Here is a 26,795-nt window from a genome sequence, read left to right as displayed (position 1 = left end):
TGAGGGGCTGCTGCCATTGTACAGATTAGGAAACCAACTCAGTGGTGACAGATAGCCCAAAGTTACAAAACCAGTGTTTAAGTATCATTATTAATATTATTTGATGTAATACTTGTCAAGCACTTGAAGGACCTGATACATAGTAAATAACCAAGTCATCACTTTACATGCACTAACTTATTTAATGCACACAATACACCCAAGAAGTAGGAACTATTATCAATATCATCTCCATTTTGCACTCAGGGACCCTGGATCAGAGCTGCTAAGTGATAGAGTTGGAACGTGAACTCAAATTACCTGGCTCCAGAACCTGGGATCCTAGTCCTAAGGCTCGGTCCACTGTACTCAGTTACTTTGTGCTCAAATTTCTGTCTGATGCCACAGTGTAGACTTTTCCCATATGTCAAGTACAGTCATGTAAGTGTCTCCAGGGTCTAGCAGTCTTACAGTTCATCCGAGGTGGCAGTATAATACAAAATAGGCAATTAAAAGGTGAAAACTAATTTAGGTGTAAAATATGTGATGTAGGCCAAGTGCTGTAGGAGTTCAACAAGGGCTGGACTTTGGATTGTTTGTGTTAGCTCCAGAAGACTGACTAGGAATTCAGTTTAGCAAGAGGGAAAGCATAGATAAACAGGAAAGGCAGAAATGAAAAATGAGCATAGGACACTGAAATAGACTGAGAACTCGGTCTCCATTAAGTTAGGACATACTAGGGGACAGCGGAATACAAGATTAGCTTGGCATGGAGGGTCTTCAATAACATTTTTAGATGAGGATAAGAAATGCAAGTGCGAGGACTTCCCCGGTGGTACAGTAAACGAGACTCTGCCTGCCAGTACAGGGGACACCCGTTGGATCCCTGGTCTGGGAAGATTCCACACGCCACAAAGCAGCTAAGCCTGTGCACCACAATTGAGCCTGTGCTCTAGATCCCGAGTCACAACCACTGAGGCCCACACACCTAAAGCCTATATTTGGCAACCAGAGGAACCACTGCCATGGGAAGTCTGTGCACTGCAGTAAAGAGTAGACTCCGCTCGCTGCAACTAGGGAAAGCCTGCGTGCAGCAGTGAAGACCCAGTGCAGCCAAAATGAATACATTAAAAAAAAAAAGAAATGCAAGTGAGAAAGATCCAATAGGAACTATATTAACCTATAGGGAGGCTGGGGCTGTTATACTGCTGTTCAGCTCCCTAGGTATTGGTGTCTTTCTGCCTGCCCTTTATTCTCCTCCATCAGGGTGAAAGACCAATAGAAACCTCACGGATCTCTTTAGAGAAACTGAGTTTCTTTGGTAACAGCAAGTGATTCAGATATCTGGGGCCACTATCACCTTCCACTAGGCCCATAGCCTTCTAGGGACTCAATTGCAGTAAATAAACTAGAAGGCAGATTCTACATTCTGAAAATGCAAAGCCTACCTTAGAGATACTTGAAATTTTATTCTATCTTCTTGTTTCTTTGAAAAGGTTTTGGAAAGGAGGTAGATATGAAGACAATTCTGTTTGATTTAGAATTTTCTGAGGACATTCTGCTTTCTGCTATGAAAGAAACTTGAAAGGGAGCTGATTTTCTTGATAAGGCCTAACTTGGAATGGCAAGAATATTTTAGTGCTAAAATTTATCTAGTCTTCTAAGATTTAAAGTCTGTCATTAATTTTCCCTCATTAATCTCAGTTAATTTCATTCTTCTTCAGGGGACCTGTTTCCCAGTTTAGTCTTTTTTCATGACAGTTATTGCATTATTATTTTTTTAATAAAATAGATTTTATTTTTTGGCAGCACTGGGTCTTTGTTGCCGCGTGCAGGCGTTTCTAGTTGTGGCAAGTGGGGGCTACTACTTACTCTAGTTGCGGTGCTCAGGCTTCTGTGTCTCAGTGACTTCTCTTGTTGCGGAGCACTGGTTCTAGGCCCTTGGGCTCAGTAGTCATGGCGCATGGGCTTAGTCGCTTTGCATCACACTGAATCTGGATCAGGGATCGAATGGGTGTCCCGTGCACTGCAAGGTGGATTCTCAACTGTGGAACTGCCAGGGAAGCCCCTAATTTAGTCTTAATAATTCAGCAAATAAATCAGCATATTTATTGAATGGCTACTGTGTCTAAGAGGTGGTCTAGATCAGTGTTTCTTAACATGTGTCCAATGGACCATTTGCACCAGAACCTCCTAGGGTACTTGTCAACTCAGACTTCTAGACCCCACTGTAGACCTACCAATCCTGAATCTCAGGAGACAGGGATTGATCTTTCTTAAGTACTCTTAAGAATCATTGTACTTAAGTGGTGATTCTCAAACCTGAGAGAGCATTGAAGTTAACCTGGAGGGCTTGTTAAAACAGAGTGCTGGACCCTACCCCTGCTTTGGATTTAGTAGGTCTGGGGTGGGTGTGTTAGTTGCTCAGTCGTGTCTGACTCTCTGTGACCCCCATAGACTGTAGTCTGCCAGGTTCCCCTGTCCATGGAATTCTCCAGGCAAGAATACCGGACTGGGTTGCCATTGCCTTCTCCAAGGTCTGGGTTAGGACCTGAGAATTTGCATGTCTGATAAGTTTTTAGGTGATGCTAATGTGACCACCCTTTGAGAATCACTATGCTAGAGCATTATGAGGGATGTGAAGGAGTATCAGATGGAATTCCTGTCATTAAGGAACTTATGATGTAGTTGGGGAGATAAGACATACACTTAACAATAAAACAAGGAATACATGTTATATATAATGTTTGATATTGAATAGGGTAGTTTGGAGGAGTTGGGATTTAATCTGGGCCCTGACAGGTGGATAGTCCTAAGGTTCAGGAGAGAATAACAGGCATTCTTGCGTGTGTGTATGTGTGCTAAGTCACTTCAGTGGTGTCTGACTCTTTGCGACCCTGTAGACTGTAGCCCACCAGGTTCCTCTGTCCATGGGATTTCCCAGGCAAGAATACTAGAGTGGGTTGCCATTCCTTTCTCTGAGGGATCTTCCCAACCCAGGAATCGAAACTGCATTTCTTATGTCTCTTGCATTGGGATGCTGGGTCCTTACCACTAGTGCCGCTTGGGAAGCCCAGGCATTCTTGATGGGGATATAGAAGAGGGAAAGTATAAAGGTGTATGGGACTCGGGTAGTTGCTACTTGTTTGTCTGCTGTGGAGCTTTATATAGGACATTGTTGTTGTGTAGTTGCTAAGTGATATCCGACTCTTTTTCGACCCCATGGACTATAGCTCACTGGGCTCCTCTGTCTGTGGGATGTCCCAGGCAAGAATACTGGAGTGGGTTGCCATTTCCTTCTCTAGGGGATCTTCCCAACCCAGGAATTGAATCCGAGTCTCCTGCATTGGCAGGCAGATTCTTTACCATTGAGCCACCTGGGAAGCCCCTTATAGGACACTAGTGGAAGGCTAAGGCCCAAAAGGTTGGTGCCAGACTATGAAGAGCCTTGAAAACCTGCCCCTCTCCCCCACCCCACTCATTTCACAGTCTTACCAAAAATACTGCAGAGCTAGAAAGAGGAAGTCTCCCCTGCTGAGTGTGCAAGAGGAAGTACAGAAGATTCTGAGGGCCTATGAGGCGTAATGACTACTTTCAGCCCCGAGCCAATTGTAGAGGTAACAGGAAGACCAGCGCACCAACCAGGCTGGGTGCCTCCGCCCAGAGGGTGTCACCACCCTAGCTGAAAGTGTTTGGGGAGGTCAGGCATTGCTGTCTGGATGCTCCTGTCTCTCAGTGGCCATCATGTCTTTGACTTCTGCATACCAGCATAAATTAGCAGAGAAGCTCACTATCCTGAATGATCGAGGTCAGGGGGTCCTCATCCGGATGTATAACATCAAGAAGGTAAGTGTGGGCAACTGGACTAGCACTAACTATTCCAGCAGCAGTAGGGCGGGGACCCCTGAGACCGGCAGGTCCAGCTGTTAGACTCCCTTCTCTTTTCTCTGGCCTTCAGTCCCTCAGATTATATAGGACAGCTGGTGCTGGGAGGCAGAAGGGGAGGCTTGTCTTCAGGGCTTCCGCCTTTTTGAGTATGATTCTCACCCCAAAGAGAACGTCTGCCTTCTGCTGGGGGTAATGGTGGGATGGGAAATAATTGTGTTCCGAGTCGCCTGGATAAAAGTCTGGGTCTAGAATTCTGGGTCTTATTGTTTAGCGCTGGCCCCACACTCTGAAGAAATCGAGTTGGGTGTCTGGCAAAAGTTTTTAAATGGAAATACTTTCCCTGAAAGGAAAAAAATAGATAAGACATTTGGGTTAAAAAAAAAAGAGTAACTACCTTTGAGTTACTTCGAGTCTGAGACAGGTCTCACTGTGGTCTTATATATGTGTGTTTAGGATAGGAACTGTGGAATTGGGAGAAGCTGGTGACAGGAGGTGGGCTAGTGCTGGGCCTAGTGAAGTTAAGAAATAAAGATGGGTGGGAGTGGGGTTTCTGGGACAGAAAATGGGGGATTTGGGGGAGGGGACCTCGGTGCATTTCATAGTAAAACAAATCACTGGGACACAGTTTCATCTCCATGCCTACTATAAATGCCCTTGGGATGAGATGCTTATATAATGGACATAATTATGACACTAATTCTCCCACGAAGTCTAACTCCTGAGCAGCTAGCTGCTTTTCTCACTCCTTCCGGCTTCGGCTGAGGGGTGGAGAGAGCTTCCTCTTTGTGTCAGGCCCAAGCAGACGTTAAGCTTTATCCAGCAAGATGAGATGCCCAGGTTATTTAACTCTTCTGATGGTTGGCTTAATGTCCTGGAACTTTTTCCTGACCTACTCTTATTCTTTTATAATTAGTACTCAGATCCCCTTTCCCTAAGAGAGATTGTGTAAGAATGCACAATGTGGGAAGAGGTATGTTTCCGAGGAACAGAAGAAAGGATTGATAACCATAATGTTATTTATCTGTGCAGACTTGTTCAGACCCCAAATCCAAGCCCCCTTTCTTACTGGAAAAGTCCATGGAATCATCTCTCAAGTACATCAACAAGAAATTTCCCAACATAGATGTCCGAAACAGCACGGTAAGACGTGTCCCTCTTCTGTCCTTTCTCCAAAATAACTGTGCTTGAATGGTTCAAGCTGTCTTTTGATGGCCTCTCTTGAACTTGCCAGAGGATGGAGTGGCCTTTTTTTTTCGTTTTCCTAAGCTAAACCACAGGGCTTCAGGTTGTGGTAGTCTTGAGATTTCTGAGATAAGATGAGATTCTCCTAAGGGTAAGCTGGAGCAAAACACTGACCCTATTCACAAGAACACTTTGCTCTCACTGAGGACAGCTCTATTGATGCAGCAGTTGCATATATTTTATTGTTGCTCCTGTTTCCACTCAGTGTTTTCTTGTTTATTGCCTTAGAGTTATGCATCTAGTGGCATATGCCTTACTTCTCCCTTATTACCTGTTACCCCTAGATTTCTTACCATCTTACTTACGACATCTTCTCATTCAGCTACTTTTGACTTAGATATGAATAGTAAACCATTTGGCTGAAAGAGACCTTGAAATTTCCTCTCATTTAGACTCTATATCTAGTCAGGATTACATGCAACCATCCTGCCTAGATAGGGAATATTCTCTCCGAAACTTCAGAATTTGGAGATTTTCCAACTTCCCCTGTCTGCATATTTTAACCCTCTTTAAGGGTGTTTTAACCCCTATTCTCTTGTGTTGCTTTGATCCCTTGTCTTCTTACTTTGTTTCTTTCAGCAACATTTAGGACCAGTGCATCGGGAAAAATCTGAGATAATTCGATACCTTACCAACTACTACCAGTCATTTGTGGATGTTATGGAATTTCGGGTGAGCTCTCTCTAGCCCAAGTACCCAGTGTTTGGATGTTCATGTATGTTCCTTATTATTGTTTCTTTAAAATATCAGATGTATTGATATGGAAGGATGTCTAAGTTGTATTGTTAAGCGAAAGTGAGTTATAGAATACTGTATGATACAGTTTTATTTTTGTTTTAAAAGATACATAAATTTATATACACATAGTGTTATTATATATGTAGGAGAGATTTGGGATATTATACACTAAGCTGTTAAAAATACCTGACTTTGGAGCTGGATTATTATGATTGGCTTTAATTTATTACATTATATATTTTTGTATTCTTTGAGTTAAAATTTTAAGTATTTTTTCCCCCAAATTTTATTACAAATCTACTAAAAAATTTCAAGAACAGTACAATGAATATTGTCTATATTCCCCCTGGATCTCCTGATTTTTAATATTTTGCCATGTTTGCTTATCTTTTTTTTTTTTTCCCTTGAACCATTTGAGTTGCAGGCACCATGACATTTCTCTCCATAAATACTTTAGCATACATCTGCTAAGAACAAGAATATTTTCTTACATAACCTTAATGCAGCTATTGTACTCAGGAAATGTAAAATTGCTACAATGTTATAGTTAGAGCCCATAATCACATTCCTCTACTTTTCTCAAGGATCATACATTGAATTCATGATGTTATATCTCAGTTGTCATGTCTCTTTAGTCTTTAATCTAGAATAATTCCCAGTCTTATTTTGTCTTTTCTGCCACTGACTTTTCTGAAGGGTTCAGACTAATTATTTTTCAGAATTTCTCTCAATTTGAGCTTATCTAATTATTAATAATGTTTGATAGCATAATATATGGATGATATTTTATTTGAGTTCTAAACAATGAATATGTACTATTTTGTAGCCATAAACTGTAAAAAAATATTTAGTGCTTTGTTTTTGAAGGGCAACCTGATATGATGTTTTAAAAGTCTTAGAAAATATATTTAAAAAAATATATATATTTTTAAATGTAATAATTCTAGTTCTAGAAATTTATCTCAAGGAGACAATCAGAAGTGCTAAGGTATATGTATAAGAATGTACTCTCTTGCATTTCTATTGCATTATTTATGATAATGACAACTTGATATGTTCAATAACTAGAGGCTTAATTAAAAGCCCAGAGTATGTGTCTATAAGTGAATATTATACAGCTGCTAAAGATGATACATATTTATATTACTTAGCATGGGAAAAATGCTCTTCACATGTTCTTTAGTGTAAAAGCAAATTACAATGTAGCTTAACAGAGGAGATATCCCTAAAATGTATATTTACATAGACAAAAATGCATATGAAGAAGGTTAGAACTTCTTTGTATGGTGAGATTATGAGTGGTTTTAAAAATGAGTTAAAGTTATGTTTGTATTTTCTGATTTTTCTACAATGAACACATTATATATTCAAGAAATAATACAAATTTTAGTCATTTGAGCCATGTAAGTTTGTAATGGTATTACAGTATTTTTTCAGCTAGTACAAGAGTATGGAGCCCTGCCTTGGGTGTCCTAGGGAGCTAATCCAGGCTGGTCATCAGATCATGCAATGAAGATAGAAGGGGGCACACAGAAGATCGTAAGTTCTGAAGAAGGGTCAGATCAGAGGTTATTCATTTGGAATTGAGAGTAATGGTTAGGAAGAAGGTAGGCACTGGTGGAGACAGTAGAAGAATGCTGGAAGCATATAAAAACATTTTTCACTAGGAGTCCAAAAGATACCTTCTGGTTGCTGCAGTGGTAAACTTCTGAGCCCAAGGAGTTTAGTACAGCTCATTCAGGGCTGGTAGGGAAATAGAGATACAGGTATTGTGTGTTGTGAAGTAGGTAGGCTCTGAATCAGACAGACCTGGTTTCAGCTCTCAGCTTTATCACTTATAAACTATATGACTTTGGTAAGAAACTTTTTGAATCCCAGTTTCTTTATCTGTAAAATGGGAAGTAAGATTTACTACATGGGGTATTTGTAAAAATTAAATTAGACAACACATTGAAAACACTTAACACAGTGTTTAGTGTATAATAGGGTAATAGGCCAACAGATGGTAAACCTATTCCTTTCTGATTCTATCTTTACAGTATAAAATCTGGGTAGTGACATTGGTTGTGTGAGTGGCTGGAAGCAAACCTCAGTTATATTATCCCTTGGGAATTTGGTTGCAGCAAGGAGTTGTAGACTGGCCCTCCCAGCAAAGGAGGCAGCATAGACCTGACAGAGGTCTTGAGGTCACGTAGTACAGACAGAATATCGTGGGCTCTGGATTCTAATTCTGGTCCTTACTAGCTTTGTGATCTGTGGTGAGTTTCTTAACTGCTCTCAGCCTCAGTTTCCCTGTATGTAAATTTAGATACAGCCTTTTGGGGAAGTTCTCATACATTTAATAAATTTGACAAATGTATACACCTGTGTAACAGCCAACATAAAATATGGATAATTTTCATCAACACAAAGCTTCCCTGTACCTTTTTATCCTTAGTCAATCCCAATTTATCCTGTCCCCAGGCAACCACTGATCTACATTCCAGATTAGATTTTTCTTTTTTAGAGGTTCATACATGTAATTAGGATCTATACACCATGTTTTCCTTTGTGTCTGGCTTCTTTCACTCAGCATAATATTTTTAAGATTTGTTTATGTTTTACATACCTCCAATTCATTTCCTATTTTTGCTGAGTACTATTTCATTGTATGGATACAATGTGTTTATCCATTTCCCTGTTGATGGACTTCTGGATTGTCTCCAGTTTTTGGCCAGTATGCATAAGTTGCCATAAACATTTGAGTACAAATAATTGTGGGGACATATTTTTCATTTCACTTGGATAAATAACCTAGAAGTTGAATTGCTAAATCACATGGTATGTTTATGTTTAATTTTATAAGAAACTGCCAAACTCTTCTCCAAAGTCATTGTTCCATTTTCTCTTCCCATCCACAATATATCGTGTTCCTGTTGCTCCACATTCTCATCAAACTTGCTTTCAGTTATTTATGTCATTCATGGCCATGTGCTGTGTGGCATGTAGGCTCTTAGTTCCCTGACCAGGAATTGAACTCATGCTCCTTGCATTAGGAGCAAAGTCTTAACCACTGAACTTCCAGCGAAGTCCCTAGTCATTCTTTGTTTCTTTGGCTGTGCTGAGTGGCTTTCAGAATCTCAGTTCCTTGACCAGGATTGAAGCTGGGGCACTGCAATTAAAGTTCCAAGTCCTAACCACTGGACCTCCAGGGGACTCCTGAATTTTAGTCATTCTAATGGGTGTGTGAATCTACCTGCCAATGCAGGAGATGCAGGTTCAATCCCTGGGCCAGGAAGATCCCCTGGAGGAGGAAATGGCAATCCACTCCAGTATTTCTTGCCTGGAAAATTCCATGGACAGAGGAGCCTGGCAGGTTGTAGTCCATGGGGTTGCAAAGAGTCAGACATGACTGAGCACTGCACTGCACTGGGTATGTAGTGGTATCTTCTTGTGATTTTAATTTGCATTTTCCTGATGATTAGTATTATTGGACATCTTTTCATGTTCTTATTGGTCATTTATATGTATATATTTAAACGTTTAATTTTGTGTTGGGGTATAGCAGGCTAACAATGTTATGAGTTTCAGGTAACAGTGAAGGGACTGAGCCATACCATTTTTATATTTTTAATTGTAAACAGCCTATCCAAATCTTTTGGCAATGTGTTTTAAAAATAAAAATATATATACTCTTTGATCTAGTAGTTCAACTTGAGTAGAATTGACAGTATCTATGTGCAGTGACTAGGGCATCAGTTGGGAAAAGACGGAATGAACTGGCCGTATCATGGACTACTATGCAGCCATTAAAAAGAAGTGCATTAGGGCTCTACCAGAGACTTGAGGACTTTTAGTAGGTATGATTGAATAAAAAAAGTAAAATGGTAATAAGAGTGTGACATTATCTCAAGTTTTTAACACAAATGATTTTCAAAAAAACCCTCTCTCTTGTTTCTCCTTGCCTGCACAGGATTATATAAATAGGGTGAAAATTAACAAAGGACACACTAGGTTGTTAAACTTGTCTACCTGAAGGTTGGACAGGATGTAGAGTGGGTGCTGATGTGAGGGAGGAGAGAAGTATCCATAGTAAAACTGCTTATTATTTAGGCAAAATTAGGTATGAAAAGAAAAGAATCCCTCTCACACTGGAATGAGGGTTAAATGAAGTATATGCAAATAACCTAGTAAGTACTTAGCACATATTGTGGTAGGTGATCAGTAAGTAGAAACATGTAGAAAGTTTGGTAGTATTCCCATTTGTTAAAGAGAATAGGAGATAGAATCAAAGAACAGACTGATTTTGAGATTGATCAATTAAAAAAAGGGGCGGTCCTGATTTTTGGTATTTTAGAAACAAATGATCAGATAACCTGCATTTTGTAACCTTTTGTGTGTGTGCGCGCGCGCGCGCGTGTGTGTGTGTGTGTGTGTGCGTGGAGAAAGAGGGCACTGGGACAATAAGATGAGGGAAGGTGTGCACAGTGTAACAGGGACCTGTGCCTGTGGAGACATGGGCATCCGGTAGGGTAGCCTGCCAGGGGCCCACCAACAGCTTATGGAGGAGGAACTTCTCGAACTCAGGAAGCCTCCTGTATGTTATTCGGTGGCTCCTTAGGATCTCCAAGGAAGAGAGCCTTTCCCTCAGATTCCGATAGTACACGTCATCTTCTCTTTCTTCTTCACTGATTCTCATCTCCAATTCTACCCCCAGGATCATGTGTATGAACTTCTCAACACCATTGATGCCTGCCAGTGCCATTTTGATATCGTAAGATTCTTTGCAATTCTCTTCTATCCTAGAGCCATGGAAATGGTCTCTGTTGGAACAGTGTCGAGTGAGATGGGACTAGAGGAATGGCTGTTCTTCCAGGACTATAATATAATATATACTGTATAATGAATAAATGGCTGTTAATTCAGGACTATACTTCTGTAAAAATGTGGAAGTTAAAGTGCATTTACATGTTAAGCAGATCAGTATTGTGATTTTTTTTAAATATAAAATTCACGTAAAAATCCAACACCTAATTAGGTCAGCTCTAATTTCCTGGCCTTCTTATATTTTGAGTTCATTTTTAGCCCCTGAACTTGTTCCCATTTTCTTCTGAATTTGCAGTCTTGTCCATTTCTTCTTTTTTTCCTAATGTATATATATTTATTTATGTAACTATACCAGGTCTTAGTTGTGGCATGTGGGGTCTAGTTCTCTGACCAGGGATCGAACTCAGACCCCCTGCACTGGGAGCTCAGAGTCTTAGCCACTGGGCCGCCAGGGAAGTCCCCAATTTCTTCTTCTAAATAGACCTTTCCAGAGTCTGGTTAGCACTGTCTGGAATGATTGGGGAAATCGAGTTTAACAGGCCTTGCCGTTTTGGGGTTTCTATGTATTTTCCTTGTAGAATCTCAACTTTGACTTCACTCGGAGTTACCTGGACTTGATAGTGACTTACACCTCAGTTATTTTACTTCTGTCACGGATTGAGGATCGACGGGTACTCATTGGCATGTTCAACTGTGCCCATGAGATGCTGCATGGACACAGGTGAGTTAAGGAGATGTATACAAGATGATGAATCTCATACATGCTGCTATGACGTAGAAGTGGGTACAAAGGAAGTAGATGGCATGCTTTTTCATGTGAGAATCTATAATCTACATGATGACACAGGCAAAATAAAACAAGTTAGAATACTTACAAGGGCATACACTAAGACGTGCACTTTTATATACAGTTAACTCTTGAATATCTGCTAGTGGGCTATCCAGTCTGCATTATCTCTAGTGAGTTTTTAATCCTGGGCTGGCTGCTGCCACTCTCCTTTTCAGGTTATTGCAGAAAGCAAAGAAAACATTTTTTAATATTAGTAGGAATAATATTAGTAAAGTTAAAGCCTTTAGAGGTAAGTAATGTATGATAATACATTTGAAGCCAAATATAAATGGATTTTGGATTATGTACAGTTCTTTGCCTTTCTGTTAGTGCAAATAAAAGCATTTAAAGGCTGAAAAAAGTGAAGACCAGAGAGATCAGAGTGGGCTGTTGAACATTGTGCTATGTATGATGTATATTCCTACGTGCCTGCATGAGTACCTAGGCACGTGACTTACATTTGCTTTGAATGTGTGTGTGCGTATAAATATACTTTTGGTCTGTATACAGATTTGGGTCCAGCAATAACTAATCAACACAAATTTGTAGAGTATCTATCGTGTGTTCAACCCTATTTCAGTTTCTTGTAAGGACGAAACTTTCATGCACCAGCCCCAAATCATGTGATTCTGTCTTAGTATTCCAGGGCCTAGAGTGGGTTATCTTTATATGTAATTTACAGTTTAGTATCTTTGTAGGTGGTGGAGAGTACCAGCTTATGTACACACCTTTAACCTATATGCAAACATGAGAGTTTACATCATGCTTAGTGGAGGGCTGTAAGCATTTTCCCTGTGCTTTCTTCAAGTGACTCCAGTTTTGCCCGTCTGGGTCAGATGGTCTTGGAGTATGACCACCCTCTGAAGAAGCTGACAGAGGAGTTTGGGCCTCACACAAAGGCAAGTTTCTTGAGAGACTGGAGGATTTCTCAGGCAGAAGTAAGTTGTCCCCATCACTGACTTTAAGGATTCGTTTGTTTCCCCTCACAGGCTGTGAGTGAAGCCCTCCTCTCTTTGCATTGCCTCTTTGTCCGAAGGAACCAAGGAGCTGAGCAGTGGCGCAGTGTCCAGCTTCTGAGTCTTATTGGCACAGCCTCAGCCATGATTAACCCTGCTAATTCAGATACCGTGAGTTCTCTTTTCCTCTTGTCAGCGGAAGCATGCTCTTTCCAAGGTCATTTCTGTAGAGACTTCTTCCTTTCAGGAAATATCAGCCCTAAGAGTGCTTTAGCCCTCTGCTAGGATATGCTTCTGTGTTGATCATCTTATGTGGCTAAAAAAATCATGGTTAGGTTGAAGCTTTTCTTTGGATCAGGATTAGGATGTGCCTGCCCATAGAAGGAAGTTAATAAATATTCACAGAATGAATTAATGGATGAAACTGAGTCATTAGGCACCTATTTAGCCCAGTAGGCACTTTAGCATAGATGTCAATTAATTAACAAATGTTTTTATTCAGTTACTATTGGCCCAAGGTCCTTGCTGCAAAGAATTTCTCGTCTAGTAGGAAGATAGGCCATGTGGTCATAAAAATAGAACTGATGGTACAAGATGTATGAGAAGCACCAGACAAGTGATTTATATTTTACATGGTGAAAGAATCCAAGGGAGGGGGAAATCATAAGATTTTGAGTATTACTCTCCTGAACTGTTGAAGAGAAGTTATGTCAAACCATTTGTCCTGACTTCTAGCTTAAGTTCCTTTCCCCCTCTCAAATATATTTTCCCCTCAATCCACTTCTAGTTTTCCCAGGTATTGGCTTATCAAAGTATCCTGATCCAGTCTGGTAAGATAAGAGTTGTGTTTGATACTCAAATTCTAGCTTGATTGCCTTTGTCTTGACCGCCTTAGTCTTTAGACCAAGTTAAATAGCTGTTAAAGCATCTCTGCCTCCCTTCTCATAGATGGCCTGTGAGTACCTGTCCGTGGAAGTGATGGAGCGTTGGATTGTCAGTAAGTTTTTTGTGGATTGAGGTGGGACTAGACCCAGCAGCATGTCACATGGAGATCAAGCCCTAAAAGTCCTCCTCTGCACTGTTTTACACACCTGCAGTTGGGTTTCTTCTTTGTCATGGGTGCCTCAACTCCAATGCTGACTGCCAGAAGCTGTGGAAGCTGTGTCTGCAGGGCTCCCTGTACATCACCCTCATCCGGGAGGATGCACTCCAGGTGCACAAAGTCACCGAGGACCTCTTTAGCAGTTTGAAAGGGTGAGACCTGAGAGCCAAGCTAATCTTTGGGGATTTTTAGCCCCTCCTAACATCCTTTTGTAGTTTCCATGAGTGTCCCGAGTATAGGTATTAAGACATAGTTCTAATTATCAAAGAAATACATACTATTTACTAAGTACTTCACTCGATAGAGTAACTAATAAGTTAGCATAGAGGTTAAGATCATGGACCCTGAAACAAGATTACCTGACTTTGAATTCCAGCTCTGCCCTGACTGATTATGTGATCTTGGGCAAGTTACTTAGCTTCTCTATGCCAGGGCTGTTTATCTATAAATGATAGTACTTCCCTATGACCTACCTCCTAGGGTTGTTAGGAGGAATGAAAGAGTAACTACTTATAAAGCATGTAGAAAAGTGTTTGGTATGTTGTAATGCAGTCTATGTGCTTTTTAAACAAAGACAGAATCTCTGCTCTCACAGAGCTTGCAAATTAGTGAAAAATAGATAAACTGTTGTGATATTGTAAGGGATTAGGATGTATAAACACAAACTGCTTTAGACTGGCTTTGGAGGATCCAGCAAAACCTGGGGACAGACCTGAAGAGTTAAACAAGTGAATTGTGTATGTGTGTGTGTGTAGGAGTTGTGGGGGCATGGATGGAGAGGCAGGGAAGTTGCTTAAGGCAGAGAAAGATACTTTAGGCAGAGAAACTGTCAAGGTTTCAAGGCAAGAGGGAGCATAGCGTTTTCTAAGAAATTCATGTAGCTCTGGTTACAGAAATGAAGAAGTTGTCAAGACAAACTTGGAGAGGTAAGTTGGGGCCTCGGATGCCCTGGCATCTATTCTATTTGAGCCTATTCTAAAAGGGATAGGGAGTCATTGAATGATTTTTAAACAGGGCAGTGACACAACCATATTTACATTTTAGAAAAAGTCACTCTGGCTGCAGGGAAGAAAAGAAGTCAGATGGAAAAAACTAGAGGCAGAGGTTAATGAAGTGAATTAGGAGAAACTGAGGATGAAGTCAAAGTTTCTGGAATGGATACTTGGCATTCCTTAAGATAGAGAATACATGATAAAAGCTATTTTGTGGGAAAAGGTTGTGAATTCAGTTTTGAGCAGCTTGAATTTGAAGTATTTGTAGAACACTGAAGATAAATGTATGTTAGACCTTTTACCTTTTGGTTGTGGAATTTAGGAGAGATATTTGGATTCAGATTAAGTTTGGCAAAATGGTGATCAAAGCCTTGGGCGTAGGTGAGATTACTCACAGAGAATGTGTGAAGTGAGAAAACACTGGGATAGAACCTCTGAGACATTGAAATGTAAGGGCCAGCAGAGGCAGAGAAATCAATGAGAGGAATAACCAAGGCAAGGGAAGAAGACATGTCAAGAAGAAAGGACTGATTATCTATGTTTGAGAGGTCAAATGAGAACTGGAAAATGTTTATTTAATTTATTTGTAAAGATGGTCTTAGTCCCCTTCTTGTTCAGTTCAGTTCAGTCCAGTCACTCAGTCATGTCTGACTCTTTGCAGCCTCATGGACTGCAGCACGCCAGGCCTCCCTGTACATTACCAACTCCCGGAGCCTACTCAAACTCATGTCCATCGCATTGGTGATGTCATCCAACCATCTCATCCTCTGTCATCCCCTTCTACTCCCACCTTCAATCTTTCCCAGCATCAGGGTGTTTTCCAGTGAGTTGGCTCTTCTCATCAGGTGGCCAAAATATTGGAGTTCCAGCTTCAGCATCAGTCCTTCCAATGAATATTCAGGGCTGATTTCCTTTAGGGTGGACTGGTTGGATCTCCTTGCAGTCCAAGGGACTCTCAAGAGTATCCTCCAACACCACAGTTCAAAAGCATCAATTCTTGGGTGCTCAGCTTTCTTTATAGTCCAACTCTCACATCCATACATGGCTACTAGAAAAACCATAGCTTTGACAAGGTGGACTTTTGCTGGCAAAGTAATGTCTCTGCTTTTTAATATGCTGTCTAGGTTGGTCATAACTTTCCTTCCAAGGAGCAAGTGTCTTTTAATTTCATGGCTGCAGTCACCATCTGCAGTGATTTTGGAGCCCCCCCAAAATAAAGTCTGTCATTGTTTCCACCGTTTCTCCATCTATTTGCCATGAAGTGATGGGACCAGATGCCATGATCTTAGTTTTTGAATGTTGAGTTTTAAGCCAACTTTTTCACTTTCTTTCTTCACTTTCAAGAAGCTCCAGTTCTTCGCTTTCTGCCATAAAGGTTGTGTCATCTGCATATCTGAGGTTATTAATATTTCTCCTGGCAATCTGGATTCCAGCTTGTGCTTCATTCAGCCCAGCATTTCTTATGATGTACTCTGCATATAAGTTAAATAAGCAGGGTGACAACATACAGCCTTGACGTAGTCCTTTCCCGATTTGGAACCAATCTGTTTTTCCATGTCCAGTTCTCTGTTGCTTCCTGACCTGCATATGGATAACTTCAATTGAGTATTGAGATCAAAACCTGGATTGCAGTGAGTTTAGGACCAAATAGGAGATGAGCAATTTAGTAAGTAACTCTTTTAAGAAGTTTGACCTTGAAGGGAAGAATAGAGACAGGGTTATAATGAGAAGAAGGTAAGGGATTAAGGAAGGGGTCAAATACCTTTATTATCTTTGTAGTTGCAAAACTAACACCAGAAATGTAAAAAATACCAAGAGGGAGTTGACTACAATCTCATGTCCCCAAATATTTTGGTGCATATCCTCTAGATGCTTGTGAATATATATGAACATATAGAGGGGTGTGTTTATTTTTAGCCTTATATAAGCAATTGATAAAAAGCAATGGATCCATATTCTACATTATATTGTGAAGTTTTTAAAAAAAACTTACTGTATTTTGTATATCTTTGCATATCAGTCTATAGGCATTTATTCTTTTTAAGAGTCAAATAGTATTTCCTTATGTGGTTGTAACATAATTTATTAATCCAATCCACTATTGATGGACATTTGAACTATACCTCTCCCCCACTTTTAAAAAAGCCTTTACAGATACTGTTGTAATGCGTATCTTTAGACATGTATCTTTGTGAACATTTCTATAGGGTAAATTCTTAGAAGTGGATTTTCTGGGTTAAAGGATGTGCATATTTCAAATTTTAATACCTCTTGCCAAATTGTCCTCCAAATAGATGTATTATCAACAGTCTGTGAGAATACTTATTCCTCATACTTTCAACAACTGAGTATTATCATTAAAACTCATTTCAAGGTTTGAGAGAGTAAATCTAAGATTAATAATTAGGAGTTACAGGAGGTAAATTGATACTGACATGCAGAAAAACTCTCTAATGATTCCTGCTTCTAGGGATTGGAAGGGATGTTTGAAGGGTATTTAGTTTCCCATCATTCAGAACAACAGTAACATGTAAGACTTATTGTTTAGGGAATTCTTTGACATAAATGATCTAATTTGATCTGCACATTACTTATACTCAGGCATATATATTAATATTGTCTTTCTTTTTTTCTGGCCATGGCACACAGCATACGGGATCTTAGTTCCCTGACCAGGTATTGAACCTGCATCTAGACTCTGCAGTAGAAGGGCGGAGTCTTAACCCCTAGACTGCCACGGAAGTCCCAATATCTTCTTTTACAAATGAGAAAATGGAGGCTCAGTCTCAAGGTCACTTGGTTAGTAGCAGATGGAATTAGGAAATCATTCCAGATTTTTTTGACTCTTAATCCTCTTGCTTTCCATCGTACCAGGTAGAGGATGAAATGACTACCCACCAGGAATGCTGTGGAGTTGAATCCTGATTTGACTACTATGATTTCCTACTCTACATTTCTTTGATTCTGTGCTAAGCTCAGTAATGAGGTGGTCTGGAGAAGAGAAATGAAAGATTATAATAAATTCGACTAACATGGTGGCAACAGATGCAGGACAAGAGAAAACAGATCTAAGGGACATAGAGAACACAGAGCCTACAGTGGTGTGGGACGTTTGAGCATGGGCCACTAGGAGAGAAAAAGAGATATGGTTAAGAGAGTCAGATATTGCAGATAAACAAAGAACAATGAAAAGGCCATTGAATGTGGTGATCCAGAAGTTGATGGTGACCTTAAAGAGAGCAATTTGTTTATTGTCTGAGGTCATATGGGCTTCAAGGGTCAGTGAAAGGTGAGGTGAAAAAGAATAAAGGTGTCTCTGGAGGAGATTGGTGGTATAAGGGGAATGGGCAGAGTTCAGTAGATGGTCAGGGTCAGTTGAGGGTCCTAATTCTTAGGGAGACGTGTTGGGAGAAGAGAATAAACCGGTGGGGAGAGTGGAGGATTACAGTGATCAAAGGACAATTGAGGAAGTTAAATTCTAAGAGGAGGTGGGAAGGGGACCCAGCTGGAATAACTACTTTTACTTGAGAGCAGGGCCTGTGTCATATTGATGCGCTGCTTCTTTGTATTGCCTTCAAACCTGGAAAAGTCCTTTAGCCTGAAGGTGTCAAGGCAGGAGCACAGGACAAGAAATCTATTCTCTACCTCCTCATTTAAACCCTATGTGACCTTGGGCAAGCCATTTTTCTTTCCTAGGTATTATTTTCTTCATCTGAAAAATAATGATGAGAACTAGATAATCTTTAAGTGGCATGACTATGCCAAAGCCTTTGACTGTGTGGATCACAATAAACTGTGGAAAATTCTGAAGGAGATGGGAATACCAGACCACCTGACCTCCCTCTTGAGAAACCTATATGCTGGTCAGGAAGCAACAGTTAGAACTGGACATGGAACAACAGACTGGTTCCAACTAGGAAAATGAGTACGTCAAGGCTGTATATTGTCACCCTGCTTATTTAACTTATGTGCAGAGTACATCATGAGAAATGCTGGGCTGGATGAAGCACAAGCTGGAATCAAGATTGCCGGGAGAAATATCAATAACCTCAGATATGCAGATGACATGACCTTTATGGCAGAAAGTGAAGAAGAACTAAAGAGCCTTTTGATGAAAGTGAAAGAGGAGAGTAAAAAGTTGGCTTAAAACTCAACATTCAGAAAACGAAGATCATGGCATCTGGTCCCATCACTTGATGCCAAATAGATGGAGAAACAATGGAAACAGTGACAGACTTTATTTTTTTGGGCTCCAAAACCACTGCAGATGGTGATTGCAACCATGAAATTAAAAGACACTTATTCCTTGGAAGGAAAGTTATGACCAACCTAGACAGCATATTTAAACATTACTTTGCCAACAAAGATCCGTCTAGTCAAGACTATGGTTTTTCCAGTAGTCATGTATGGATGTGAGAGTTGGACTATAAAGAAAGCTGAGCGCCAAAGAATTGATGCTTTTGAAGTGTGGTGTTGGAGAAGACTCTTGAGAGTCCCTTGGACTGTAAGGAGATCCAACTAGTCCATACTAAAGGACATCAGTCCTGGGTGTTCATTGGAAGGACTGATGTTGAAGCTGAAACTCCAATATTTTGGCCACCTGATGTGAAGAGCTGACTCATTTGAAAAGACCCTGATGCTGGGAAAGATTGAGGGCAGGAGGAGAAGGGGACGACAGAGGATGAGATGATTGGATGGCATCACCGACTTAATGGACATGGGTTTGGGTGGACTCCGGCAGTTGTTGATGGACAGGGAGGCCTGGTGCGCTGCAGTTCATGGGGTTGCAAAGACTCGGACGTGACTGAGCAACTGTACTGACTGAACTGAAGTGACATGAGTCTCTTATTAGTAGGCTGGGGTTAAAAGTAGTGTTTAGAAAGATTCTGATGGTGAGCGCTGTCCATGCTTCCTGCAGACTGTAGTTTGGAATCTCCGAGGACTGGGAAGGTGGGACGAGGACTCTAACTGGAGGTGTGGCCAACCCTTCTGTGCTTGTATCAATTCTCAGGTATGGCAAGCGAGTGGCCGACATAAAGGAAAGCAAGGAACATGCAATTGCAAACAGGTAAAGGCAAAGAATGAGCTCTTCCAGAAGGGATGGAATAGGCATCTCTCCTGACCTTTGCTGTTACCCAAGCTACCCCTATTTCTGTACAGATTTATTGTCTCAACCCAAGAACTCGCTGTTGCCCCACAGGGTCTTGTGTTTCCTTCCTTTCTAATTGTGGCCTTGAACCTTCCTCCTGGCTGACACCCCTTCCTAAAGGTAGATCTCGTCTGCTCTGCGTTTGGAGGATTTTTGAGGGTAGGAGAGGCAATATTCTCTAGTTTCTGCTTTCTTTCCTCAGTGGCCAGTTTCACTCTCAACGGCGCCAGTTTCTGCGAATAGCTGTGAAGGAGCTGGAGACTGTGTTAACCGATGAACCAGGACTACTGGGTCCCAAGGCAAGAGAAAGAGAGGAAGGGAAGCATGATTTGGCATTCCTGAGTTTCTGCATTTCTAAGTTTTTTGTTCTGTTTGAGTGTGTGGTTCCCTTGAATCTTCTTGGAGTACCCTAAAACTTGTTGTATCTCTCTTTTGGGCACTATCATACAGTATCATATGTTATAGTTATTTGCATACTTGCCTTATCCTCTATTTGAGTGTGAGCTAATTAAAGACAGAGCTTGCTTTTTTTTTTAAACCACATAAATACCTAGTAAATATTTTACAAATTTAATTTGATAAGGTGGTATTGACCTAGTAAATATTTCTAAAATTTAATTTGATAAGGTGGTATTGACCTAGTAAATATTTCTAAAATTTAATTTGATAAGGTGGTATTGTGAGCTCATGTCAACGTATATATAGGTCTGATTCTCGTAGGATGCTTTTTTTGTGGGTCTCTGTGTTTAATGTTGGACACTGTTGTTGGTATGGCTACACAGTTGTATCTATAAGCACATTTTCATGATGGTTTTCTCTGTGCTTTGAAATCCATTTCTAAAGTTGAAAATCCTCATAGTCTCTGTCCCCTCCATAGGCCCTTTTTGCTTTCATGGCCCTGTCCTTCATTCGTGATGAAGTCACTTGGCTGGTTCGCCACACAGAAAATGTCACCAAGACGAAGACGCCTGAGGACTACGTTGACTCGTTAGTTCTTGGCATAGTTAAGAATCTTGACTTTAGACGGACTGGGAAAAGGGACGGGGAGTGGTGCATCAGATGACCTCGGGAGGTCTCAGTTTCTGCCCTGTTGCCACTGTCTTTGTCTCAGGTCATATTTTCAGTCTCACACTGCCCTCTGTTCTCATCCTCGACTTTGCAGGAGCATTGCAGAACTGCTTTTCCTGTTGGAGGAGGTTAGGGCTCTGGTCCGAAGACATGTCAAGGTGATTCAGCAGTACCACCTTCAGTACCTGGCCAGATTTGATGCTCTTGTGCTCAGTGACATCATTCAAGTATGTTTAGTTGATGATACTTTGGAAATTTGGGGGTGATCCCTGGTCATTTTTCTCTGGGGGTCACCTTGACTGAATCTCATGCTCTGTAGATTGTGTGTCAAAAGCCCAATTTCCTCCTTTACGTTTGTTAAAATTTAAAAAAAGGACTAGTAATCTTAGTAATTTTCCTCCCAAGTGATGCTAACAGGAGAGAAAATAAAGGGCAGTTGGATGTTAGCATTGAACTCAGGGAGTTTCTGCTGTGTTTTGCTTGGCTCTTTTTTGTTTGTGACACTTGGCAGTTCCTTCTACCTTCATATACTGGCCAAGCCCTGTGGTCCTCGTTTCTCTCCTGGTGAAACTTATGCCCCCTTGACTCCACCTTCTCTTTTAGAACCTGTCCGTGTGTCCTGAGGAGGAGTCCATCATAATGTCCTCATTCGTCAGTACCCTCTCCTCTCTGAATCTCAAACAAGGTAACTGGAGGGAAGAGGGGGAGAAAGAGTGAAGGCGAACATTTTTTTCTCTAGAAATATGGGTCTCTTGAGCCAGGGAGTAGCCGAGATGACTTTGAAGAGGACCTACCATTTCGTGCAATTGGATAGAGGTGCTGTTTTATTATTTCCTTTGAAACTTCTGTTTTTCTTGCAGTTGATAATGGAGAAAAATTTGAATTTTCTGGATTGAGACTAGACTGGTTCCGTCTACAGGTAGGTTTGCTTCTGAGAATGGTCCCCCATTCTTAAGGTTTTTCCTTACTTACAATCCCCCCCTCTCTTTTTTAGAATTTTATTTATTTTTTGGCTGTGTTGGATCTTCATTGCTGAATGGGTTTTTCTCTAGTTGTGGTGCGTGGGCTTCTCATTGCAGTGGCTTCTCTTGTTGCAGAGCATGGGTCCTTGGGCACGTGGGCTTCAGTAGTTGTGGGTCCCAGGCTCTAGAGCACAGGCTCAATAATTGTGGAGCATGGGCTTAGTTGTTCCGCGTGCAGCATGTGGGATCTTCCCAGACCAGGGGTCAAACCTGTGTCTCCTGTATTGGCAGATGGATTCGTTACCACTGAGTCACTGAACCACCAGGAAACTCCCCTTCCTCCTCTTTTTAACTCCAAAGTTCTGCTGTATGGAATAAAAACTGCTGATTGGATGGGACAAATCTCAGTCAAACTGTAGTCCCAAGACTGGGGAGTCTTTTTCATTTGTCTTGTTCTTCTCCCCCCTTTTCCCACCTCCAACCATAGGCATATACCAGTGTGGCTAAGGCTCCCCTGCACTTGCATGAGAACCCAGACTTAGCCAAGGTGATGAACCTCATTGTCTTTCACTCCCGAATGCTGGACTCAGTAGAGAATATGCTGGTGGAAACTTCTGATTTATCTACTTTCTGGTATGTCCTGAGCTCTTTATCAATTAACCTAATCTCTTGCCTGGCCTCTGTGGAGCACTCTAATTCCCCCAGACACTGGGAAGACTTGTTTTCTTTGAGATCTCTTTAGAGGCAGATGCTATAACTCCACGGTTTCTTCATTCCAGTTCTTATCAAATGGTAGGAATTTGAAGCTGATTCCCTTTTGTGCTGGCTTTCTTTAGGGAAGCCAGTTGGACTCCACACAGTCTTGACTTCTCTGGGATAATTCATCAATTGTCTGTTCTTCATTGTTATCTTTGGAAACTTCTTTAGCATCTTTTTTTTTGGACCTTGTAATTTAAAAGAGACATGGAAAAGGTGGAAGTTTAGTGGAGATGACTGAAAATAATTGGGAGGGCTGGGGAACAGGGCCTTTAGAGAGTGCACATGATTGTCTTACTTAGGTATCATTTGGCCTTTACTCAGTGACCACTGTTGTGCATAACTCTACCCTTTGAGGAATCAAACATACAATACAATATGTTGGCTCTGCTGTCTGCATCCTGCATGGTTAGGAAGGTATAATACCCACATGTGAAAAGGACATAATAATGGCAAATATGCATGCCATTGAGAGGATACAGGATTGGGGAAAGATCAGTCTCATGGAATTACTGAGAAAGTTTTCTGGAGCCTAAGTGTCAAATTTTGGGACGGATATAGATTAGTAGTATTGAGAGGCTTCTAAATCAGGGCTCAAATCATGCAGGGGTTCTGGGGAAAGAATAGCAATTTTGTACAAGAAAAGGGAAGGAGACATTACTAGCCTGCCCTGGGATCCAGTTAAAAAAAAGACTGAAAGGGTTGAGTTTCTTGGTTTTCTCTCTGCTTTAAGAGTAGGGAATTTAAAGAGGGAGGGATGAATATCAATAAATATTTGTTCAGGGAGGGGAGTTTGGGGGTGAATGGATACATGTATATGTATGGCTGAGTCTCTTTGCTGTCCACCTGAAAGTATCACAACATTGTTAATTGGCTATACTCCAGTACAAAGTAAAAAGTTTTAAAAAAACTTTTGTTGAAAGAATCAATATTCTCTCCACCTCAGAGGAAGCAGCTCCTAAACCCTGGTCCTGAGTCTCCTTGTCTGTTCCATAGCTTTCATCTCCGTACCTTCGAGAAGATGTTTGCTGTGACCCTGGAGGAACCCGCCATGTTCCGTTACGCCATTGCTTTCCCCCTCATCTGTGCTCACTTTGTCCACTGCACGCATGAGATGTGCCCGGAGGAGGTGCGTGTCCTGAGCTCCAAACCCTGTCATCCCTCTAACCATGTCTCATTATTATTCCCTCAAAACGCAGTTTCAGGGGTTGATTTTGGCCCCAGGAAGGGTACCCATAGATACCTGGGTATCTTTTGGCCCCGTAGATATCTGGTGCAAGTCCCTGAATGTCTCAGCTTTATGTGCAGGGTGTCCTCTCTCTGGGTCTCATTTTCTTCTTCTGTAGAAGTGGGTGGCTCAGGCTGGGGTCAGAACAGTATTATGTGGAAGACACGGCTGTCTTGGTGATGACACTTTCTTGCTTGGGTCCTCTTTCCCACAGTACCCTCACCTGAAGAACCATGGCCTTCATCACTGCAACTCCTTCCTGGAAGAGCTGGCCAAGCAGACTAGCAACTGCGTCCTGGAGATCTGTGCTGAACAGCGAAACCTGAGTGAGCAGGTGGGTTCAGCCCTCTCTCTGTTTCAGTCTCCCCTCTGCTACTCCACCATGCCTTCTTGCTATCTACCTCTGTCTTCTTCTCAAATACCAAGTTCTCTAAGCCTTTCAGGTAGGGCTAGGGCTTTTGTATGCATGAGTTTATGGCAGGCTTCTTTTCTTAGTGTCATCCCTTTAATCTTTACTCCCTTGGGACTTGATAGAAGTGTCTAAAAATACCCTTATTTGAACAGTTGCACTTCAGCAAAATCTGGTCTTTCATCTGAAGAGTTTCAAGAGATGAGTTAACTTTCTAATTTGCTTCTCCTCCTCTCTCTGCCCTGCATACACATACTTAGAACAACGGCCCCCAGATCACCTGTCTTGTCTCACTGTACTGTCCATCTGCACCCTAATCTGCAGCTATCTGAACATTTTCAGGCACCTCCTCTGTGTTTATCTTCAGGGTTGCTTTTATGTCTTTGTTGTTTTCCCCTCCCCTCCCTTGACTGACTCATAGCACCTGGTCATGATTAGCTCAACCTAAATTTATAGAACATTTGAAAATGAGGGACTCGTTCTGCTGTTGCCCTGGAGTCCTTCAGGTTTCCTAGACTACCCAGGCTTCCTGGGTTTGAGTCAGGCTTTGTAGCAACTTTGGTAGGAGGGGAGTCAGGTTGTGTGTGTGAGCGTGTGCGTGTGTGTGTGTGTGTATACATATGCCCAGTTATATTATTACTGAACCTTCCCATTTTCTCATATGTAAAATGTGGATAAAAATAATTTATTAGTAGAAGTAGCATAAAGATGAAATGAAATAGAGTATGTTAAGTATTTGGTATGTAATTCTCAATAGATGTTAGCTGCTCTATTATTTGGTATTTTTTGGGCACTAAGGCCTGTGCTGGGGTTTTGGGATGGAAAGGTACACAGTTCTGGCCCTTGGGAAATGTTCCAGTCTAAGGGAAAAAGAAGTACAAATACATGTTTGAAAGACATTTAAATAATTAATGCAAAGAAGATATGTAAACAATTATGGGTATATTCATCACTCAACTTGAATACCTACTATACACGCAAAAGCACACAGTTAAAGATACTTGCTCAGTGCTGGGTCAGGGGTGACTGAAACATAATGTGAGTATTATTTTCACACACAACAAAACTTTTGCAAATGGATATTGGCCCCTCCAAAGTTGTCATTTTGAATAAATAATTAATGATGTTGCATTACTAATGGAGCTACATTTTTTGGAATTACTTTCAGAATCTACCCACAGACCCTGTTGCATAATTTCAGGGTTGACACATCTTTGCCCATCATGGTAGACCTGATTTTTTTTAGAAATAGTAGGAACTTGAACTTTAAAAAAAACCAATTGTGACTATAAAGTAAGAAAACCAGCTTAATCATGGCTATTATCCTATTGTAAGAGTAATTCCAAATGAGGAGTTTCCAGTCTTGCTCGGCACATACTCAGTGTCATTGGACTAAATGGAGAGAATTCCAGAGTGATTACCTTGAAGGAGAGATCTGAATATATAATTCTATCTTATATTTTCTGTATGGCTAATGGGGGTATCTTGTTAAAGAGAAGAGATGCAGGATTGATGTTTAAGTAACAAGAAATGTAGTATCTTTTTTTTTTTTTTTTTTAAAAGAAGATGTAGGGGCTTCCCTGGTAGCTCAGTGGCAAAGAATCCGCCTGCCAATGCAGGAGACATGGGTTCAATCCCTGGTCTGGCAAGATCCCACATGCCTCAGAGCTGCTAAGCTCATGCACCACAGCTATTGAGCCTGTGCTCTAGAGCCCAGGAGCCACAGTTACTGAGCCCATGCCCTACAACTACTGAGCCTGAGTGCTCCAGAGCCTGTGCTCTGCAACAGGAAAAGCCACCACAATGAGAATCCTGCGCACCACAGCTAGAGAGTAGCCCTCACTCCCCGCAACTAGAGAAAAGCCCGTGCAGCAATGAAGATCCAGCACAGCCAAAAATAAATACATACAATTATAGAAAAAAAGAAGTGGAAAGAGTGCTGGCCACGTTGTGACCTCTGAGTCTTTGGAGGGTTGTGGTAGTGGGGGTGTCTGTCCATGTTCCATATCCATGTGACAGGCTATGAAGGAATATAGCAAGCGAGATGGTAGTTCCACACTAGCAAAAAAACAGACCATCTTCCTAGGTTGGAAGACCCCTGAAAGCACAATTGAGTGGAGCTCTTAGATTCTTTCTACTAGAAATTTTCCACTAGGAAAGACTTTCTCTCAGGAAGTGGATGGGGGAATTGATGATCTGGTCCCTGAAGGAAGTTGCCATCTTGAAACTCTGAAGCTAAACATGGGTAGATATTTAATGAAAGCTAACAGAGGTGAGCATGTGCTAGGTAGGCCCCCAATAGAGAAAGAGATGCATGGACAGAAAGAGAGAGAAAGGCAGAGCAAGCAAAGAACAGGCAATAGTGGAAGGACCTGCTTGTAACTGTCAGGTGGACTACTCGGCAGTTTGAGGAAGGAATCTCATTTTTCCATTCATGTGTGTTTGCTTCTAAAGCTTCTCCCGAAGCACTGTGCCACCACCATCAGCAAGGCCAAGAACAAGAAAACCATGAAGCAGAGGCAGGCTCCCAGAAAAGGAGAGCCTGAGAGGGACAAGCCAGGAGCGGAGAGCCACCGGAAAAACCGCAGCGTTGTCACCAAGTGAGGCCCTGCGCCCTGAAGAGCCAGCCAGCACTATCTCAAGGAAGGGATGGCAGGGAAGAGAGAAAGTGATGCCAGCAAAGGGGAGCGG

At 41.4% G+C, this 26,795-nt stretch overlaps 1 protein-coding gene across 1 annotated transcript in view; it reads left to right on the top strand.

The window, feature by feature from the left end:
* The first annotated feature begins 3,723 nt into the window (after positions 1-3,723).
* Positions 3,724-26,795, top strand: part of NCKAP1L (NCK associated protein 1 like) — a 45,298-nt gene continuing 22,226 nt past the window's right edge. The window contains exons 1-19 of the mRNA NM_001143876.2: positions 3,724-3,825; positions 4,897-5,007; positions 5,689-5,781; positions 10,544-10,600; positions 11,232-11,374; positions 12,291-12,381; positions 12,472-12,609; positions 13,387-13,435; positions 13,536-13,692; positions 19,544-19,600; positions 19,884-19,980; positions 20,559-20,668; positions 20,844-20,976; positions 21,353-21,434; positions 21,610-21,668; positions 22,199-22,344; positions 23,464-23,596; positions 23,910-24,029; positions 26,559-26,704. Of these exons, the coding sequence (NP_001137348.2) occupies positions 3,724-3,825; positions 4,897-5,007; positions 5,689-5,781; positions 10,544-10,600; positions 11,232-11,374; positions 12,291-12,381; positions 12,472-12,609; positions 13,387-13,435; positions 13,536-13,692; positions 19,544-19,600; positions 19,884-19,980; positions 20,559-20,668; positions 20,844-20,976; positions 21,353-21,434; positions 21,610-21,668; positions 22,199-22,344; positions 23,464-23,596; positions 23,910-24,029; positions 26,559-26,704 (2,024 nt within the window). The remainder of the gene's footprint in view (positions 3,826-4,896; positions 5,008-5,688; positions 5,782-10,543; positions 10,601-11,231; positions 11,375-12,290; positions 12,382-12,471; positions 12,610-13,386; positions 13,436-13,535; positions 13,693-19,543; positions 19,601-19,883; positions 19,981-20,558; positions 20,669-20,843; positions 20,977-21,352; positions 21,435-21,609; positions 21,669-22,198; positions 22,345-23,463; positions 23,597-23,909; positions 24,030-26,558; positions 26,705-26,795) is intronic.

The sequence above is a fragment of the Bos taurus genome, chromosome 5 (genome assembly GCF_002263795.3).
Source record: "Bos taurus isolate L1 Dominette 01449 registration number 42190680 breed Hereford chromosome 5, ARS-UCD2.0, whole genome shotgun sequence".
Lineage (NCBI taxonomy): Eukaryota > Metazoa > Chordata > Mammalia > Artiodactyla > Bovidae > Bos > Bos taurus.
The sequence above is the reverse complement of the archived record's forward strand: the minus strand, read 5'-3'. Positions and strand labels throughout refer to the sequence as shown.